This window comes from Pogona vitticeps, chromosome 11, assembly GCF_051106095.1.
Source record: "Pogona vitticeps strain Pit_001003342236 chromosome 11, PviZW2.1, whole genome shotgun sequence".
Classification (NCBI taxonomy): Eukaryota; Metazoa; Chordata; class Lepidosauria; order Squamata; family Agamidae; genus Pogona; species Pogona vitticeps.
This window is the reverse complement of record NC_135793.1, coordinates 25971396-25991454: the sequence shown is the minus strand read 5'-3', so window position 1 is coordinate 25991454 and position 20059 is coordinate 25971396. Positions and strand designations below refer to the sequence as shown.

The 20059-nt window shown below is 55.8% G+C and overlaps 1 protein-coding gene and 1 non-coding gene across 2 annotated transcripts; both read right to left on the bottom strand.

The window, feature by feature from the left end:
- Positions 1–9859: 9859 nt before the first annotated feature.
- Positions 9860–16563, bottom strand: LOC110080176 (regulator of cell cycle RGCC). Its single transcript, XM_072981118.2, has 5 exons — positions 16403–16563; positions 13826–13984; positions 11989–12075; positions 11136–11198; positions 9860–10867 (listed from the first exon to the last, which is right to left on the bottom strand). The coding sequence occupies exons 1-5, from the start codon at positions 16428–16430 to the stop codon at positions 10860–10862; spliced, it is 345 nt and encodes a 114-aa protein (XP_072837219.2). The 5' UTR covers positions 16431–16563; the 3' UTR covers positions 9860–10859.
- A 1641-nt stretch (positions 16564–18204) lies between these two features.
- Positions 18205–18276, bottom strand: TRNAE-UUC (transfer RNA glutamic acid (anticodon UUC)). Its single transcript has one exon. It is a non-coding gene; the product is annotated as a tRNA-Glu (tRNA).
- Positions 18277–20059: the final 1783 nt, after the last annotated feature.

Below are 20059 nucleotides of genomic sequence, written 5' to 3'. Positions count from 1 at the left end.
CGCCACCGAGAGACACAGGGAGGCGGGGGGAAGTCGGCCTCCTTTCCCCGCGCGTGCGCACCAACCCCTTGCGGCTTTACGCAGGCGCAGGCCCCTTGAAGTAGCGACGGCCGAGCCGCCATCTTTGAGTCGGGTCCCTTGCCTTCGCTTCGGGCGGGAAGGGCGCCGCTTTTCCCCCGAGAGGGCGGGAGGGAGGGGGAGGGGGAGGAGCAAGAGGCATCTCGCCCCGCCCCCCGAACAGCAGGATTAGGAGGCGCGGCGGCGGCGGCGGCGGGTTGGAGCTGTAACTTTTTAAAAGTTCCTTTTCAAAGACCACACCACCTGGGAGAGTTCTCGTTCCAGAAAGTAACTTTTCCAAACTCCGGGCGGGGGCGGGGGCGGGGGCGGGGGCGGGGGCGGGGGCGGGGGGCGGGGGCGGGGGCGGGGGGGGGCAGCCAAAGGGACTGCGCGAGGAAGGCGTGGCGGGGGCGCCCCCGCGCGGCAGGACGGGGCGCCGCACGGCTGAGAACGTGGGGATCCTGTGCGCGAGAGAAGCGGGTCGGAGTGCTTTCACGAACCTGGGGGTTTGCGCGTCAACAAACACGAGACAACCACAGCCGCCGTTACGCAAGACGCGGGGGCACCTTAAAGACTAACTCGTACCGTACTTTATATAAGCGTTCATGGAAACATGTTCCTTCCCTCCGATCAGCCTATACACCGTATACGGAAACAACCTGATGAAACGCGGATGCAAAGGCTCTGAGATAAAAGGGTACAAAGGGTGTTTGGTTGCTTTTCACGCCTTGTCAGGATTTATGAGCCCCCCCCCCCCGGTTTGGCACCGAGTTCTTTTGATGCCTGGTTCTGCCAACAGCAACTATGATTAAAGGACACAACGGAGGAGCAACGTGTGTGTGTCATCACGCAGAGAATGACACACTTTACCTTAGAGTCTTGTCTTGAAAAGGTGGATCTAGTTAGTGGTGGAGGAAAATAGCAGCAGACAATAACATAATTATTACAGTTGGAAATGGCTTAAGAACCTTGGCTAATATTTAATGCATTAACATGGGTATCTGTCATGCGTATATATTTTATCTCAGCTATTTCTCTTTGGAGTCTTGTTCTGTAGTTTTTCTTCTCCATAACAGCAACTTTCATATTGTGTGAAGAGAGTCCTGGGAGTCTGTGGGGGTTCTCTGCTGGATTCCAGGGCTGGGCACCAGAGCAAAGCCATCTATTCCAACCCTTCCCTTAAAAAAACCTAAACTATAGATTCCCAGGTCCATGGCAGTTATAATGGCATGAGACCAAGAGCACTGGGCAATGCAAGTGCACTGTGAAGAAAAATGAATAGTGAGTATTGTAAAGCCCCCCGCCCCTGTGAAATTAACTGGACTTAGATTGGTTTGTGAATTACATGCTTAAATATTTATCCTGGGGTGGATCTACAACTGCACCCCCCCCCCACCAACTTAACTTATAGTGAGAGACAAGGGGATGCTGGCCAGAAACACCAGGAAGGCCACAGTCAATCCGCTCCTGATTTATTCTTATGCATGTGGTGAAAAAAAGAGGTTGATCCCAGCTGAGTTCCATCCGTTTCAAGGAGGGGCAGGGACACCTCTATGTCTGGATGAACTGGGTGGCAGCTTTCAGAAGAGCAGGCACAACAAAATGCGTTGGCCTCCAGGTTGCCACCACTGTTTTGCATCTCAGCTATAGTGGCTGAAGGATGCACCTGTGGAACTGCTGTCCACCACAAGATGGAGCCAGACGGGCTCTTCTTTCCTGGCGTGAAGTGCTTCTCTTTGCCTGTTGGAGGGTGGGAATCGCTCAGCCTTCCCTTGGCGCCTGTTCTTGGAGGAGCTGGGGGAGCTGTTAGCAAGGGGGGGCGGTTGCCCCGACCCCTTGGCCATTTATGCTGGACGCACCACTGCCAGGACAGTCTCTCTCGCTCTGTTGAGAACAATGTCTTCTCTTGAGTCCATGTGGAGCTTATGGATCGCTTAGTCACTGCACGTCTAGCCCACTTTTCCCCCTGTGAGGGAGATCACAGCAGAAGGGAGAGTGGTCGTCCCAAGATGAACCTCAAAGGTCTTTGAGACTGAGTAGGGATTTGAACCCAGGCCTTTCAACTCCTGGTCCAGCACCCTCACGACTGCCCCACGTCAGTTGCCCAAGTCAGTCATTCTGAGTGAGACCCGCGGTCTGTCCGGACGTGACTTGTTGCCACTAGCGGAGGGCATCCCCCCCCCCCGAGTTCTCCAGCCTCCCCCCTCAGGGCCGAGGTCTCCTTCCTTCTCATCCCCCCCCCAATGCTTGACCCCTCAAATCGAAGACGACGAGGGCTGGAGGAGCATCTAAGTCAGGTTGCTGCCTGACGCCGGGCAGTCGAGGACATTCCAGTCTCTTTTTAAGTTGCTTTCCATGCTGTTACGTTTCATATGTTACCAGCATTTGCTTAACCATCCTTTAGTGTGGTCCCTTTCTCTGTTTTCTCTGTTTGGCTCCCTTTTTCAGTCCCAGTTTGAGAGGGAAAGGTGCGATATAAGCCGGATCGGTCAATCAGGCATGCCTCACTCCAGGGGCGCTTGTGCCCGGAAGGTGCCTCTGGCTGCCCAGGACGGTCCGAGAATAACCCTGCAGCGGCCTTGCCAGAGAGCCCAAGAGGGGCACCCCCTCCTCTCCTCTCCCCTTCCCGTCCCCTCCCCTTCGCAGCTCCCCTCCTGCAGGAGGTTGAGGTCACCCTTGGAGGGAGTGAATTGGGACCTCGACTCACTCACTGCCTGTCGTCACTTCCTGGCACTTTCCCGCTGAGTCATGAGCTCATTGTGGGAGAATGAGGCCACCGTCCTGGGTGGCTGGGTTCACTCACATGTGTCACCAGAAAGAGTTCAAAAACAAAACACCGTTTGGGCCAAGGATCAAGGGGCCTGCAAGCAAAGTCATTGAGGTCCAGATTGGTCAAAAGCCAGGAGGAGGAGGTGGAGGTGGAGAAGGAGGAGGCTCGGAGGAGGAACTTCTTCCCTTCTGGCTTAGTTTGGTTCCTATTGGGGGGGGGTCTCCCCCACTATGGCTCTGCCCAGAGCTCAGAAGCAGGGACTTACAACTCACACAGCTACCACCAACTAGTTACATTTCCACTAATCAGGGCACAATGAAGTTACATTTCAAAAGTAGTGGTAACAAGTAGGATTAAAGTTACTTTACTGATGTAACACCTCTGGTTATTTCCAAGCAGCACAAACAGGAAAGGGTGTTAAAGACTAAAGGCATTTGTATAAGGAATTTGCTTTATGATTAAGTGGCTTTCATTTTCATTAGGTTTTTAATACCTTTGGGGTTTTTGAATACCCTTTGTGGGAGGAGGGCGGGGTATATATTCAGAGCTTTCTGCAGGGTGGGTGGGGGAATTCCACCACCAGGAGCCATTCCAGGTGGGAAAAGGGGGTCCCAAAGAAAAACTAGCGAGCTCCAGGTCTTTCTGGCCGGAGTGGCTCGGCCCAGCCTGAATGCCTTCCCGATAACAATAGGGACGCCTCTGGAGGGAGGAAGACAGACAGGTTAAGACCATTTCACCTCACTGGCTGGTTGGGGCTTTGTATTCTAGGAAACAGTCTAGCGATGCTGAGAATAACATCTGCCTATTGTGTCATTTTAAAAATAAGACTCGGCCACATGATTCCCAGCTTCCTGCCCTGGTGCCACCCGCTTTGTTTACACGTTGCTGAGAAGACGCTTCGCAAAGGGGAAATGCCGAAATGGAAATGTGGTGTCTCGGCACGCAGAGAGACAGAGACCATGGGGAATTCCCGGGGAGCTATAGGGTTCACTGCCATTTCTCCCCACGGCAATTCTCTGCAAGGCTTGGATGCCAGCCTTGCTCTCCCTGGGGTGGAAACTGCCTGAGCAACACTTGACTGGTTGGTTACCTTCTGGAACTCATAGCCACAAGACGCAGTATATTGGGGGCCACTGGCTCAATGTGGGTTCTGAAAGACATTCAACAAATTTTGGGGGTGGGGGAAGCAGGGCTGGGAGAAAGGGAGGGACTGACAGTGAGGCTGGGTATCTTTTCCAGGTGCTGCTGGTGAGCTCACCTGGAGGCACCTGGCGACCCAGAAGTTGGATGCCAACCCCGGGCTGGCATTGTGAGTCATCCTTCTGCTGGATTCACTGAGGGCAAAAGCACTCTCTTCATACTTCAGTATCCCGGCTAGAGAACAATGCCAGGGTGGTGGGTGGGGGTGGTTGTGTCTGGGAAAGTGGAGCCCCTTACGCAAGTGAGGCCCTGCCTAACCCTCGCAGCCGAACTTTGGCTTTCGGGAGGTTGCCAGTGGCTTCAGTGGCTTCAGTGTCAACGGTTTCTCACATGTGTGCGCATGCAGGAAACCCTTCATTGGGGAAGGGGAGAAACTGGGCAGAAGGTGGTGGGCTGCTGGGGAGCTGGAACTGCACCAGGAAAAGACGGCCACCCGGCACAGAGTCCAGGGAGTCCCAGCGTGTCTCCTTAAGGTCAGGACTAGGACCGGCTTCCCAAGAGGACGGGAGGCCAAGCGTGGGCAGCAGTGTGTGGGGGGGGAGGCTTCTCCTCTTGGGCCTGGAGCCACCTCTGTATGTCTGTTGGGAAAGGTGGCCCCGCTGGAGGAGAGGCACTGAGAACAGTCCCAAGCATGGGTTGCTCCATCCCACCCTCCCTGCAAAGTATCTAGGCTGATCTTTATGGCAGCCCCACCACCCGGACGGCCCTGCCCAAGGGCCGAGGAACAATGCGGGGAAGTGACCCGGCAGGCGGGCGGTGGGGGGGGGAACCCAGTGTCTGGGATGCTTCGTAGGTGAGGTCATCCTCCTCTGGAAGAGAACAAGGAGAAGAACCCATTCTCTGGAGGGAAGTCTCTCAGAAGGTGGTGTCCTCCTGACAGGGACGCTCCAGCCATGCATCGGCTGCGTTGGCGGTCGATCGGACAAGATGCCCTTTGGGGGGTGACGGTCTCTCCCAGCCCTGTGATTCTGCATCCACTCTCAAGGAAACCCCTCCACCTCTGAAATCCTCTGTCTTTTGCCAGAGGACATAGTAGACTGTTCTGGCTAAGAGCTGGCTTTTATCTCTCTGCAATCAGCCCTGGCTTGCTTGTTTCTCCAGCCCCACAGCCAGCCCTCCAGGGAGTCCCAGGTGGCTCCTCAAAGCCTCCCAGTTGGCACGTCTGCAGCATCACCTGCCTTTCCCCTCCCGAGCCCCCCTTCCAGTAGGGCTAGCAAGAAGTTGCTCTTAATGGTGGGATCAGCCTATGTTTTCATGTGAAGAACACTCAGAATTAGTCACACAGGCAATACAGACCTTTGGCCACCACAAACCAAACATTATGTGCTGGCTATCCTTTCACTATACAGAGGGTGGGGGGCTCCAAGTAGTGCGGGGAAAGACTATTGCCACATGTGGGTAAGGGGAAGGGGCAGCCGGGCCTCAACTCCTGTCTCCAGTGACTGGAATCTTAGTAGACCCAAAAAGAAAAAGAAAAGGAAAAAGAAAGGGTGAACAGATTAATGAGCTCTAAAACCTCATCCTTCCATGACCACATTGGAAAAAGCAACCTATTTTTTTTAACATATTAAGCTGCTGTTGTGTCAATCTTTATTCTTAGAAGCCATGGGATCAAGAGGGAAAATGGCATTCTGGCAGTGCCACGGCCTCCAAAGGGGTGCATCTTGTTGCTGGCCTCTTCCAAAGTGCCCCTGGGGGGTTTACCTTTGCCTCTCCCAAGTTGGCATCTTCCAGAGGTCTGCAAATCCTACAATCGGATTGCTGGGTGGGGACTTGTAGTCCAGGACATCTGGTAAACTTCAGTCTGGGGAAAGACTATCCTAAAACATGTTATTAAAAGCTTGCACGATGATGTTTGTTGCTGCTCCCTCTTTTCTCGGCCAAACGTGGGCACTGCTGGAAGGGCGGATGCTGGAAATGGTGAAGAAGCAGAGTTCACATTCCCCAGGCCTGATTAGATCTTGTGAACTGAACCTCTTTTCTTTGAAATTGCAGCGATACACATGCTGCTTATTCCCCTTTCATATACATTGGAGTGTTTAAAAGGAAAAAGCTGTCAAAATCACTTCTAAAACAGTCCTTCAGAAAGTGACTGGACTGCTTGGCTCACTCATTACTTTCAAAATGGAACTCTCCCCAGGGCCTTGTGACCAGAGAAGGTGCTTGGTGACGGAGGGCTGTGTTCTTTGGCCCCCTTTGCCCCCACCTCGGTGTGTCACCCATCCCAGGGACAAGGCTCACCGGGGTGACCTCACTGCCGTCCTGGGAATGGCCAGCCTGGTGGGGAATGCATTCATGGCGGGGCTAGGGTGGGAGCCCTGTGGGTCCCCCTCTCTGGTCACATTCCCTGTCACTGGCGGGGGAAGTTCTGCCTAAGAAAAAAAAAAAGGAACGGTGTGATATGAAAGGGGAAAGCCTGGCCCAGCACCATAGTTTCTCTTCTCCTTTCCAGGGAAGTCACAGAAGTCAGTTCCACTGGGTAATTCTCAGAAGACCTGCCTTGTTTCCCCATAGGCAAGAAGAGGCTGCTGCTGTCATGCACCTGGCAAGGGATCCCCCCCACTCCCCCCCCCACCCTTGCAGAAGGGCTGATCGGTCCCTCGTGCCCTTCTCTCCCTGCTCCACTTGCAATGCGACAGCAGCCCAGGTCCCTCCCCAGCCCTTGCCTTCTCCTCCTTTGGCCCTGGGGTGCCCTGGCCCCACAGGAACGCTGCCAAGGGGTGGGCTTGCTTTCAGCGGGAGGGGCCGCCCGGCAGAGGCATCGATGCCAATGCAAGTCAGTCAGTGCCTGTCATGGAGCCCCTTCCCAAACGCCATGAAGGGCCACATTTTCTGACGTGGTCGCACATGTGCTCCGCTTATTGAGCTGGGCGGTCAGGGACAACGAGCTGCTCTGTTGGCCCGACAGGATGGAGCATGTGGTCAGTGACTAAGCCAGGCCAAAACCAGGGAGAAAGCCATCTTTAAGTCTGACTCGCAGAGTTACATCATCTGGCTGAGCTCCTGAAGAATGTGGCTGGGGGGGGGGGGAGGCAGCAGCTGACTGGAGTGGGGTTGCCAGGAAAGGGAATTCTATTTATCTGGGACTTATTTATTTACTGAATGAATTTGTCCCTTTTATGGCTGATTTATCCTTGCATATCAAGACAGAGTGTGAGATGCATAGAAAACAAAATTAACTGGCGTGTGAATGCAACATAAAACACAAGCAAATGAATGATGAAACAATAAAAACAAACTTAAAGCTGAAGAACAGCACTGTAAGCTAACTAAAGAGCACGATGCTTCTGAATGCCTGGGCAAGCAGAGCAGTAGCCACGGCCGCAGCAGCAGCAGGGTAAGGTTTTCGGAGGCAGCTTCTCCCTATAGGTTGGGTGGCTCTTTGTGCAGAGGTTGCTCTGCCTCCACCCTTCTCCACCCCCCCTCCCGCACTATGACCGGCTGCAGAGCAGGGGCCAGAATGGCAGTCAGCTAATGTTGGCTGATTAACGGATGCAAAATCAGGCAGGCATGAAAAGTGGAGGAGCCTTCTAGAAAGCGTAAACACGACAGCCCTCCTATAAGCCACTTCCTTCCTTCCCCTTCCAAACTGCAGAGCCGAGAAGAGCAAAACAGCAACGGAGCTAGAAACAGATGCTAAGCAACGTACTTCGACTGGGAGTAGAAACCACGAAACCTGATGGGGCTGTACCACCCAGCCATCTCCTTCCATGTGCTGCAGTCACGTGCTGCCTTGGAAGCCATGTTCCCCATCCCACACGTGGCTTCAGATGACCATGGCATGGCCACAAACCGCCGGAGGAAAGGAAGGCTGGGCTCTAAGCCTGTAGGTGCTGGGGAAGCAAGTTGACTGGTGACTTTCTGGAGCTTAGAAGCCTAGCAGTCCAACTCAGTTACGTCCAGAAGACCCCCCCCCCCCAGACCTCCTGCACGACCAGGAGCTGCACCTGAACCAGAAGAAAAAATGAAAAAGAATGAATGAGAAGGAGCACGATCCCATTGCGATGAAAGGTGCCAGGTTTAGAGGTGAGGAAGTCCAAAGGAAGAGCTGCCAGGATTATGCCTTTGACACCACATTTGGGAACCTTACATTTTGGGACAAACCTTCCCAAATATGAAGTGGTAATCTAAAAAACCTGACATTGGCAAGCACGGATTCATAAGACTGTTCAGTATCTGCATGGACCTGCAATTCCCTGGTGGAAGCAGGGCTTGGAAAGTTTCTTCTGAAAAGTTATTTACTTCCATTACTCATTAACATGTTTGAAAAGTAATATACTGTACTGTCATGCCTCCTTAAAATAGCCTTTCTGCTACTTTCTGCACCCCCCCTCTCCCCCCCCATTTTTGTTCCTCTTTTTTCCTTTAGGGCGGTGGAAGAGGGAACATAAATGACTAGCAAATGAATAGCATGAACAACTTGAAACATTCCTGTCAAAATGTCCCCAAAACTTTTGAAAGAACAGGAAGACATTCCTCATGGCAGCAATAAAGTAATTTCTTTCATATTTGTTAACATTATTTTGGAAATATAATTTTGTTATGCCCTATTTTCTCCCCAAAGTAACTAGTTACAGGAAAAGGCATTGCTTGCAACTCATTCCTTCTCACTGATGTTATGATTCCATCCACCCACCCACCCCCACTGGCAAAGAGGGAGCCTACTAGGCAGCTTTGCCAGGGTTGGTCCCCTGAGGTTGGCAAAAGCCAGAGAGAGAGAGAATGAGAGAGAGAATGAGAGAGAGAGAGAGAGAGAGAGAGAGAGAGAGAGCAGGCAAGGAGGCAATGCAGGCTCAGCCCAGGGGTTCTCCCTAAAAAGCGGTCCAGCCCTCACTCGGCCCCCTTGGGGTTTTTTTCCGCTGTCTGCTGAGTATGTGCTTCGCTCACGTGGCTGCTCTCATGATGAGCCGGAGATGCTGTTTGGAAAGACAGGCCGCCTTCGTGGCAGCCGGCAAGGAAGTGGCTGACCTCAAGGCAAGCATTGCTAGGCTGAAGGTTTTGCAGGCCTGCTCCGGCTGAGGCTGGGAAGAAGTGCTGCACAGTCACCCCCTCCTTCCAGACAGGCTGCCAGCCCCCCAGCCCCTTCCCAAGCCTGGTCCTTCCAGACAGGCTGCCCCCCCCCTTCCACTGCCACCTTCTCTGGCTGCTCAGCAGAACCTTCTTCTCCCCTGTGAGCTGCAGAGGCTTTCCTGTAAGCCAGAAATCTGTGCTCCAACTCCAGCACCAGAGACCACCTTCTTCTTCCACATTTCCTCTGGGACACGGATCCCCTCCCTGCCAGTCACCCTTCTGTTTCTTTTCGGAAGGCTATGGAATTGTAGCTCCTCACACCAGACTTTTTAAAAAATCATTTTACTCATTACTGTAATTATTTTAATTGCTTTGACTAGTTTAATTTTTGCTCCTTTTTAAAACCTTTCTAAACATCCATTTACAACTTGTTTTAATAAGGTTTTGTAGCCACCTTGAGCAGGATTCTTTTAGTGGAAAGGTGGAGTGTAAATATAAATCAGAAACCCAATGTGATGGCAGGAGACTTTGGACTCACCCCTCTCCCTGTTCAAAACATCTGCAGTAAGGTCTCAGCCATGTTTTTCTCTTGAAGACCCCCCATCCTCAACCCCCTCCTTACAGAGTCCCATTTCTGCGGGTCTAGCAGACGGCCAACTGAGAACCAAGGATGTGGGCACGCAGATTCTTGCATTGAGCAGGCAGCGATGACCCACGTGCCGCTTAGCCCCCTCGGCAGTTCGTATGACTCTGTGATAACATTCTACAGTCCCATGGAGGTGTCTGCGCAGAGTGTGGAAGTGAGCTACACATAGGGTCAAATTCTCTGCAAAAGCTCCATTTATTTAAATAGTTACATGTACAAACATAATAATGGGACAGATGCAACTTTACTCTTCTACAATATATACATTAAAATCCAGCCCCAGGGAGGGGAGAGGCCCGTGGTTCGTTCCAGTCACGGCAGCTTGGAGGGAAGGGTGTGCATAACAGGCATGCGCATGTAGCCCAGCATGGCCCTTTGTCCTTCATGTCCCCGGAGAGAGCCGAGATGCAGCCCTCTTGCCCCCCTGAAAAGCCACGGGGCAGCCTGGACACATCCAAGACACTTCGTGTCCATGTGCTGCAGCACATGCGCTTCCATGCACAGTCACGCCCAAGGCATGTTTCCAGACCCAGTTCCTAGGCTTGCGGCCGAGAGAGGAGGTTGGGCAAGGCTTGCTTTGGCTGCCTTTCCTCGGAGTTTAGCTTGTCCCGCCGGACGGAAGAGAGCAGCCGGGCAGGAGGGCCCACAGAGCTGCTTTCTGGGCTCACTGTCCTCCACCCCCATCTCCAGAGACTAAGGGCTCAGAGCCATCACCTTCCTACCGTGTGGCTTCCCCACCCTTGGATGTGGGGGGGGGGGGGAAGAGAGACAGATGCCTCTTTCCAGTTTTAGAAGTCGGTGCTTTTTAAGGATTGTCACAAGAGTCCCGAGAACAACCAGGTGGAATTAAGAGCGCAGGCCACGGAAGGTCCCGAGAAGGATCCCGCTCGCTTCTTGCTTTCACAGAGGTCGGTGGTGAGGATCCAAAGCCCACCCTGGGCAGGCGCAAGCCTTGACCTCTGGCTGCCCAGTGAAAGCACCGTCTGCAATCCATACATGTTGTAGAATCCAGAACGGCCGGGGGTGGGGGGGTGGCCTCAGATGGGCTGGGGTGGGTCTGACGTTGGCTGAGGCTGGCCTGGCCAGGCTGTAGGGTGGGATGGTAAGAGGTGCGGCAGCAGTCTGGGTGAGCCTTCCGTCTGGACACCGATCTGGAGCAGAGGAGAACAGAGTGGCTCACATCTCTGTAGGGGAATGGAAGGAGAAAAGTGGTCAGTCCAAATAGAAAGCACGCAAACCTTCTCCCCCTCTCCTCCCTCTGGCCAGGATTTCACCCAAGGTCCACCATGCCCTCCACTTCTCACAGAGAGACACACATCCATCCTTCCTGCACAGACCATGTCCAGGGTTTTGCCCATCTCCGTGTTTCAGTGAAGCATAACGAAAACAGATGCCCGCCTCCCCATTGTGGTCAATGGGGAGGCACAACGGCCCGTCGGCCCTAACCCTTACCCGCCAGCGCCTTGTCCAGGTCGGCAATGAATTCCTCCAACTCCTGGGTGTCTCCCAGCTTGGCTACGACACAAAGAGGGACAACGTTATGAGCTTGCCAGCTGGACCCTGAAAGCATCGAACTGGAGAGTCAAACAATTCCCTCACAAAGACGGGGAGGTCCGTTCAGAGGCTGTGGGAAAACTCTTCAGCTAAAGTTACTTTTTCCGTGACCATTCTTCATCTTCCCTAGGCTTTGCCCGATCTTGCCTGAAAGGCAGTCCAGGTGTCCCTTCCCACCCCAGCCGGAAGGAGCCCTGTTGTCCCGCTGCCTGAGAGAGACAACCCACTGATTTCATGACACCACCGTTCCCTGTCTCATCACACAGAGATGTGCATTTTGAAGGCATCAGAACATCTGATGATGATGATGGAGGACTCCAAAAATAGTCTAGCCTCCTCCCCCCCCCAGATGCAGGGGGGGAAAGCCCAGCCCACTCACTTTGATCTCCAGCAGCTCCTCTCTTTCGCTCAGGGGCAGAGTTGGGGCCAATCCAGGCCTTCCGGGATCCCCATCATCCCCTCTGGGGCTCCGTGGTGGACACACCCCTGTTTCAGGACACCCACCCAGTGTGGGTGCTTCTCCCCCATTGCATGGATTGCCCCCTCCCCTTTTCAGGGGCCTCTGAGGCGCCTCTTCCAAAGGTAAGGATTGTCCACCCCCCTCAGAACTTCTCCACCACTGAATTTGGCTGCTGGGCCAAAAAGGTTGCTGTCATGCTTCCTGGGGCTTGGGGGGGGGGGCTCAGGGCAGTGCTTGGCTTTCCCAAGAGTAGACCCTGCAGGGCACTTCCCGTCCCTCACCCAGCCTCACCTCTGGAGCAGGAAGCCATCGCAGGGGGTGACGTGTTGAGGTCTTCCTCACTGGTGTTCAGGCTACTGCCCAGAGACGCGCCGTTGCCTGCAGGTGAAACCAAGAATCCCTTACCACCAGAGCTGTGCACCTCTCCAGGGCCAGGAGCTGGAGACCAGAACGAGCAAGCAAGCAAGGTTTCCTGGCGCAAGGTTTAGCTGGTGGTGGTGCTGCTTAAACAGAACACCTGTTGGCTACCCCAGCGGTGAGTCACAACAAGGACAAGATCAGGAGCTCACCGTGCAAGGCAAACAGCGCGTCTACGTTAGTTGGTTATCCCAGTCTGATACCAGTTGGAACACTGCCATGGCTCCGTCCTGTCCAGTTTGCAGTTTGGGGGGCGGGGGGGAAGGAAACACAGAGTTTTCCACTGGAGAGTTCTTAGGGTCTCCTTGGAAGGAGAGGAGGGAATCCCAAGCACCTCACCCAGAGATAACTCCCCTAGCCCAAACTGTATGTCCCAGGACTCTGCAGGATGGAACCCTGGCCATTCAAGGGAGATGGAGCTGGTAGGCAGATGGAATGACTAGCTGGGAGTTTTAAATGGACTGTTAGGCCTTCCTGCTTTGAATGTGTTCTCAGTATTGCTTTTCTTCCCTGTTTCTCAGAGTGGTTTTTGTTTGATCCTTTGTTTTTAACTTTTAACCATTGTCTTCTCAATGAGGTAAGCCACCTTTGTATACTCATTGCTTTCATCTTTAAATAGCATCTTTAAGTAACCTTGGGTTCTTTTTAAGGAGAAAAGTAGGGTATGTACAGTATGTATGCAGGCATGTATGCATAAATAAATAAAGCGCACACACACATGCAGATGCAGCCACGAGGAGGTTCAAAGCAGACCCTCATCATCATCCTCTATTAACAATGGGGGAAAGGGTGGGCCGGCTGATGTTTCCTGTGTCTCCCGGGCGGATGACGCCAAGAACAGCCACAGGACACATTTGGTCCAGCCCTGGCAGGACCCAAGACATCTTGTCCTGTTCTGAAAAAAGAACTCCTTCCCGGTAACCACGAGTCAGCTGCTCTACAAGGACCGGAGGGTTGAGCCGGCCCTGCCTTTAGGGAAAGGGAGCCTTGAAAGGGAGGTACAGGACTCCTTATAGGATTTCTTGCAATTGCATTCAAGGATGCGGGGGGCGGGGGGCGGGAGAGAGTGGTGTGCAGGATCTCTGTCTCTCTTGCCAGAGTCATTTGTACAGATTTGGGTCCTTTGCACTTGCCCTGGAGGGCCTTTTGCTGCTCTGCCTCTCGGGTCAGTTCAGCCGCCCAGCCACAGAAACAGGGAGACGAGGCCGTTGCTGGCCATGCCAGCAGTCCAAGCGCATCGACCCCACTGCAGTGAATCAGAGAACTGTTTTCCAGATCCGCTGCCTGGACTTTTGGAAGACAGGGCCAGAGCCAGTGCGGGTGCAAAGCCATCATCTCTGCATGCCAGGCAGCTTCGGGTCCCCTTTGGTGGCCCAGGACAGAGCCCCCACCCCCGCCCCCAGCGGTGAAGGTTGGTGGGGGGGAGTAAAGCCACAGATGGCAACACAGCCAGCCAGCAGTTGCCTGAACAGCTGCCTTAGGCTTGTTGGCTGCTGAAGGTTAGATCCGCCAAGGGCCGTGGAGGATCTTGTGCCTCAGTTCTTCTTGTGGCCTAAAGAAAGCTGGGAGTGGAAAGAAGGCTGTACCTGCAACGAGCAGCTTCTGCCAGAGAGTCGGAAAACTAGGGGAACATGCAGAAAGCGATGGCATGACGCGAGACTCCCTGCCTCCCCCGTCTCGGTTTCTGTAACGGAAAGAACGAGGCACTCACTTTCTGAGTCATCGATCCCACTGTCGTACATGCTGGCAGAGGTCTTCCTCTTGAGCGCCTCCAGATACTGCTCATACTGAGAAGGCTGGCCCTTCTCAAAGTCCTGGACCACTTGGTCAAACTCCAACAGGAAATCCTCCAGGTAATCAGCGGACAGCACTGCATTGGGGGTAGAGACACGCGTGATGATGGGCATGCTGAACCCCCGGGCTCCTCTATGGGGCCAACCAGGCCCCAGGTTTATTTATTTATCTGATAGGTTTTTATACTGCCCAGAGTAGACTATTTGTCTATAAAGATAATAAAATAAATAAATAAAATACCATCCCATCAGTGCAAGGCACTATTCTGGACAGCAAACAATAAAATCACACAGAAAGGGAAGTCAACCAAACAATGAGGTTAATAAAACAGAGAATGAATCACATCAGCCAAAACGTCACAAATCCAAGGCAGCACGAAAAACGTGATTGCCCGCCATAGGGCAGGCAGGACAAGCCCCCTCCAGAACAGTCACCCTCTGCCTGCCTGCCTTCCTGCCTTCCAGGGCTGCTGTGAGAGCAGAAGCAGCGATCAGGCCCGGGGAGTGTCCCCAACGCACAAGGTGGCCCAGGGGGTGGGAGGCTTCAAGAAGAACGAAAGCAGCTGCTGTTTCACACCGGGAGGACCGAGGGCCCACCGAGCCCATCTCAGAGGGCAGAGGTGAGGAAGCATCGTCTGCCTCCCACCCACCTACCCCCCGGGCGTGATGGGGATCCGTGTCTGCCTGGCCGCCCCCCCCACACACACACACACCTTCTAGGCTTCTAAGCCTGCGTCCCTAATCAAGCCAAAGAGGGAATCGTCATCATCCGGAGCTTTGCCTGCATCACCATCGCCTCCTGTTTGGGGCGTCCTCTCTACGTCACACGATCAGAGAAACGGTTTCAAGGCCAACGTGAGGATGCTTTGACATGAAGCAGGCAAGCTGGGGGGGGGGAGGAGGCAGGCAGACGCTTGTCGGCGGGTCACGGAGCCCCCCCCCTGCACAGGATCCCCGCCACGAGCCCCGAGAAGCGGTTTCCCCCTAAAACCCGGGCCAAGCTTTGTGCCGAGTTCAGTAGAGCGGCTACCAGGGTGCGAGCGAGGGACCGACCCCTTCTCTGGGGGCCTGAGCTTCGCTTTCCCTCCCCTCCTTTCGGTGTCCGTCTAGGGTGGGAGGGGGGCCTGCCCAGGCACCGGAGGGCCTTTCACCGGTCCCTGTCCTTCCAGCGGGGTGATGATGGAGTGTCCCCGACCACCTTCCGTTTGTCGTCTCCCTTCGCCCGTTGGAAAGGAACGAGGACCTCCAGCCTGCCTCGCGGCGTCTCTCTCGACGGGACCGGCTGGAGCCCCCTGGGTCGCCGGGGCAGCGGAAAGTTAGGGCCAGCCCTCAAGACCCTTCTCTTGCCCAGGGTGTGTGTGTGTGTGTGTGTGAGTGTGCAAAAGACCCTCGAGCGCAACACCCCCGCCGTATACAAACATTCGGTTCTTCCAATGAGGTCCTTGTCTTCTTTATCGTCCGGACACGGGGACTCACTTTAGGGCGCTACTTCCCACATGCCCTGGGGCCCGTTTTTGCTTCCCCCCCCCAGGCATATGAGAAGCGGGGAAAGCAATACCTATGAATCTGTCAACCCCAAATGGCTCTGAAGCAGTGCGGGAGAGAGGCTTGCCTGGATGAATTAATTGCCTCCTACTCAGATCACAGGGCAAAGGGAGCCTAGCCTTCAATAAGAGATGTTTTCTCACACACACACACACACAAACACACACACGCACACACATATTTAAGACACAAAACATGAAAGACACCCGATGCAGATAATGGCTTGCTCCAGGGATGCTGAAGGGTGGGACCCACCACCACGCCCACTATCTTCATTTGCCAGGGGTTGCTGCGGGCATGGGGGGGGGGAGGGAATCTGGCAGTGGTCCCAATTTTGGCTGCCCAAGAAGCCTAGAGGGTGATGCCTGCTCTTGGGGGGGGGCATCTAGTCTTACTGACCAGCGGTCACGGGTTGGTATTTTCCCCACGAAGGAGCCCGGGGTTTGAGCGGGGAGGGGCTGCCAGGGCGAGGGATCCCACAGTAGCCCGACAAGGGCCCCCCAAGACAGAGGGGGCTCAGGACTCAGGGAAGGCTTCAGCCCCCCAGCCATGTGGGGCCAAGAAGAAAAAGGGGGGATGTTTTGCTGGGACCCTTATTGTCAGTTCATTCAAATTGATCAACCGAGCAAGTTTTGACCCGGTATGAGGAGGGACGAGTCCTAATTTCGGTCAGGTTTTCCCGGGGCAGTTTTTGAGGACCAGAACGGGCGGGTCTGAACGCTGGCCCCCCCGCGCCGCCCCTCCCCGCCCCGCCCCGCGCAAGATCCCCTGAAACGCACAGAACGTTAACAGGAATGCTTAAGGGATGATTTGAAGTTAACCAGCAAATACACAAAAGGTTAACATTCCTGAAGAAGAACGGTCTCTAGCATTCCCTGTGCGAACACGTGTACCCCATACATACAGACGCGCATGCAGAACAGGAATGGGAGGAAAGAGGCGGCTCTGACCTGTCTCGTTCGCAGCTCCGGTCTCCATCGATGCTGGTCTGCTGCTGGCCACGGGATTCCTCCCTCCCTTCCTTCCTTCCCCCTCTTCCGTGCCGCACTTCTTAGGCTTCCAAAGGAGGTAAAAACTCCAGAATCGCCCAGGACCGTAATAATGACCCAACTTAGGGCGCGGATCGATTTTATTTTCTAGGCCACGCCCCCGATGCGCTCAGGCAGCCAATCGCCGAGCGCCGCGGGTGGACTTCCCCGGCGAACTTGCCACAACCCTGCGAGGGGTTTTCGGCGCATGGACAGGCTCGCTGGGCTACTAGTCCCTAAGGAGGGCAGAGGCCGCTTTCGGGGAGGGGGGGTTGTGAGTGGGGCGAGGAGACTCGAGCCCGAGCAGCAGGGCGAAGTTCAGTGAAGGTGCCTCTGAGCACGTGCAGAGTCCGGGGGATGGGGAGGCTCTCTTTGCAGGCAGATCTGGGCAGCCCCTGCTGTATTCCCCCCTCCCCGGTGCGTCGCTCACATATGCTGCCGTGTTTTATGACTTGAGTAATAAAACCACGAAGGGTCGAGGCTTGGAGGCTAAAAAGTGGCCTTCCTTCCGCTGCATGCGCCGCGCCGCCTAGAAGAAACTCGTGGAACTCCCCGCCACAAGGAATGGCGACGTCCATGGGCTTCAAATGGTTCTTGACATTGTTAGCCTAGGTGGCCTCCGAAAGAGGAGCACGTCCGTCCTCAAAGGAACCAGGAGATCGCCTCTCTCCTACCCCGACCTCTTGCCGGACCTCTGGGGTAACGGAAAGGAAAGGCGAGTCACATGCCCCGCTTTCTGGTGTCGCGACTGGTTTACGCGGTTTATGGGCCGGAGGTCCCTTCAAGCAAAGCGGCCGCTGAGCAAAACAAGGGGGACGGTTTAGGGCCGCCGCTGGGATGTTTGGGGACGGGGACCCGGCGAATTCTTGGGGATGAGTAGCCTCCGTGGCTACTGGAGGAGGGCGGGGGGGGCACACCCCAGTTACTTATCGCCTCCTGCAGGACCTTTCCCGAGAGAGGCGAGGCGGACGATGCTGTTGCCTTGTGACGGCTGGCGAGCCAGTGTGGGAGCAGATGCTGGCCCGCTGGACTTTGCGCCTGATCCCCCAGGGCTCCTTCCTGTTACTCCCAAGGCTGCATTCACCACCTCCTTTTCTCCCGCCTACAAAAACCCTCACTTCTTCGGACGAAAGCTCCCGGATTCCCCCAGCCGGCAGTTTTAGTCCCAAGAAGTACTTTTTCCACCATCTGATCTTGTCGGCTCAGGATAAGGCCCCCTTTCCCCGCTGGAGAGGCGGCGGAGTCGGCATCACACGGAGTTGCTGGACCAAAGGACTTGGGGATGGTGGGGCGAGTCCAGCTGCTCGTGTGAATGCGCATCCCAGCCCGAGATTCCGTTTGTGGGCGGCCCCACGGAATTCGAGAGGACTGACTTGGGAGTGGACCCGAAGCGGAGGGAGGAATCCCACCCACCCCGAAGCCCTCGCGGTCCCAAACGCGGTGCTTTGCTTGGCAAAGGGTGCGAGCGCTCCGCTCCCTGTCAGGAGGGGGAAAAGAGCGTAACAGCACCTCCTGACGGGCAGAGGCGTCCTCTGCAACCGTGGGGATCTTGAGCTGTCTTTTCGGGGAGCATAGAATCACTTCCGAAGCGGGTGAAAATCATGCCTCCCAAACCGAGTAACTTTTTATTGAAAGGCTTCGGCTCTCCTTAATTTTTCCATTAAAGCAAAAGTTGAATGTTTACTCGAGTTGGCGCAGGACAGGAAAAAACAAAATTCAGACTGTTCCCATACCGGGAGTCGAACCCGGGCCGCCTGGGTGAAAACCAGGAATCCTAACCGCTAGACCATATGGGAAGCCATGAAGACAATCGATGTTTTTCTGCGGGTATTTCTAGCGCCCCATTGCTACATTGTATTTATTCTTGCTACATTGTATCTGTTCGTCCGGCATCTCAAAGAAAACGGGAACTACCGCCTTCCGAGCCCCGATGCCCGAATGATATCGGGAGAAAGGCGGGCATCGGTTCTTTGGGGTCAAACAGACAACGCCAAAGCCTCCAGGGAAGGAGCTCCCGGTCCCAAAGAGAAGTTGCTAGCAAGGGGGGGGGGGCAGCAGGGGTGTGTGTGTGTGCGTGTGTGTGGGTGGGGTGTCGTCCACCCCTTCGTGGCGACTGGTTGTCCGCCGGTGGAGAGAGAGAGGCGGGCGGCGAGCGGGCATCGCATCCCTTCGCTCTGAGCTGGCGGGGCTTCGCTCCTGCTCTGAGGAAGGCTAAGCCCCTTTCGGGTCTGTCGGTTCAGGTGGGCTTAAAACGCTAAGGAGGGTGGGATTACCAAATGCAGATCCTAATAGGGAGAAAGGGGGGATCACCGTGCAACCCCACCAGCGCTTACTCGAGAGGAGCCCCCCTTGGACAGGGGGCTCCGCTGACTTCACCGCTCCCCGCACCATCGGCCATCTGAAGTCACACTTCGAGCAGGGCCGTCCACAAACGGAATCTCTTACTAGTCCTCTCCGACCCCCCCCCAGGGGGAAGCCCCTACCTCGTTCAGGAGGGGGGTGGCCTGAAAGGCTCCGGGTCACTAAGGGTTCCGACGCCCGCCACTGCTCTAGGGCTTCCCCCCGGGGCTTGACGCGGGTGCGCCGGGTGCCCACGGGGGCGCCTTCCCCGCACCTCCCACGGGCGCCCGGGAGCAGCAGCAGCAGCAGTAGCAGGGGGTCCCTCTCGGCCTCGGGGGGGGGGGGGTCCGGGGCGGCACCCAGGTGCCTCCAACCCGCCTCCCTGGCGGACTACAACTCCCAACATCCCCAGCCATTGATGCTGCCATTTGCAGCCCTACACGCCTGGAGGGAGGCAGGTTGGGCGAGCGAGGGGCAGCGCCTGGCACGGGGGACGGACGTTCCTGGCGCAACGACGCCCCGTAAAGGCTTCCCTTCCCGGCCCTCAAGCCCAGCCAGCGCAACCTCTGCAGGGGGATGCTGGCCGGGGGGGTGGGGTGGGGTGGGGTGGGGGGGAAGAGAAGCCCCGTGGAGCCGGGTAGCGTTTGCTCCAAGGGACGCGTAGAGCCCCCTCCGACGTAAGACACGCCGCCACCGAAGGGTCGTGGGCTGGGACCGAACGCGGGTTCTCCCGAGCCGGTGCCGGCGCCTAATCCGACCCCCGCAGCGCAACGCCGTGGCACTGACTCCTCCTTGGCGCTGGGGGCGCTGCCGCCGACCAGGCTCTTAAGAGAGACATGGTTCCCGCGGCTTCCCTCGCAACAGGGGGACGCTCTAGCCCGCCCACCTTCTGTGGTCGAGGCAGTTACCAGTCACCTGACCGCGGCCCAGGCGAGGAGGGGAGCGGCCCGAGCAGCAGGCGGGTTCACGTGACTGTCTCGAGGTGCTTCGGAGGGCTAGGCCGTCCCGCGCCGGGCGAGGCTGAAAGGGGCGGCACCCGCGCCGGGCGAGGGGTTCACGCGAGGCCGAGGCTTCGAGGCCTAACAGCGCAGGAGGCAGCGGGGACCTCTGCTTCTGCTTCCCCGACTCCCCCGCCGCCGGGCCAGCCCAGAGCCAGAGGTGAGGGTCGGGGAGCCACGGGGGGGGGATCTGCTTGTCTGGGGCGGCGGAAGCGGGAGGGGGTTCCCTCCGGGGCGCCTC

What these genes read in the sequence shown, in the direction of transcription:
- LOC110080176 (XM_072981118.2), bottom strand. Translation starts at nt 16,430, where the DNA reads ATGGAGACCGGAGCTGCGAACGAGACAG. An exon ending in TGGGATCGATGACTCAGAAA is followed by an intron (nt 12,076 to 13,825) that starts GTGAGTGCCTCG and finishes TTTCACCTGCAG; the next exon opens with GCAACGGCGCGTCTCTGGGC. An exon ending in GATGGCTTCCTGCTCCAGAG is followed by an intron (nt 11,199 to 11,988) that starts GTGAGGCTGGGT and finishes TTTGTGTCGTAG; the next exon opens with CCAAGCTGGGAGACACCCAG.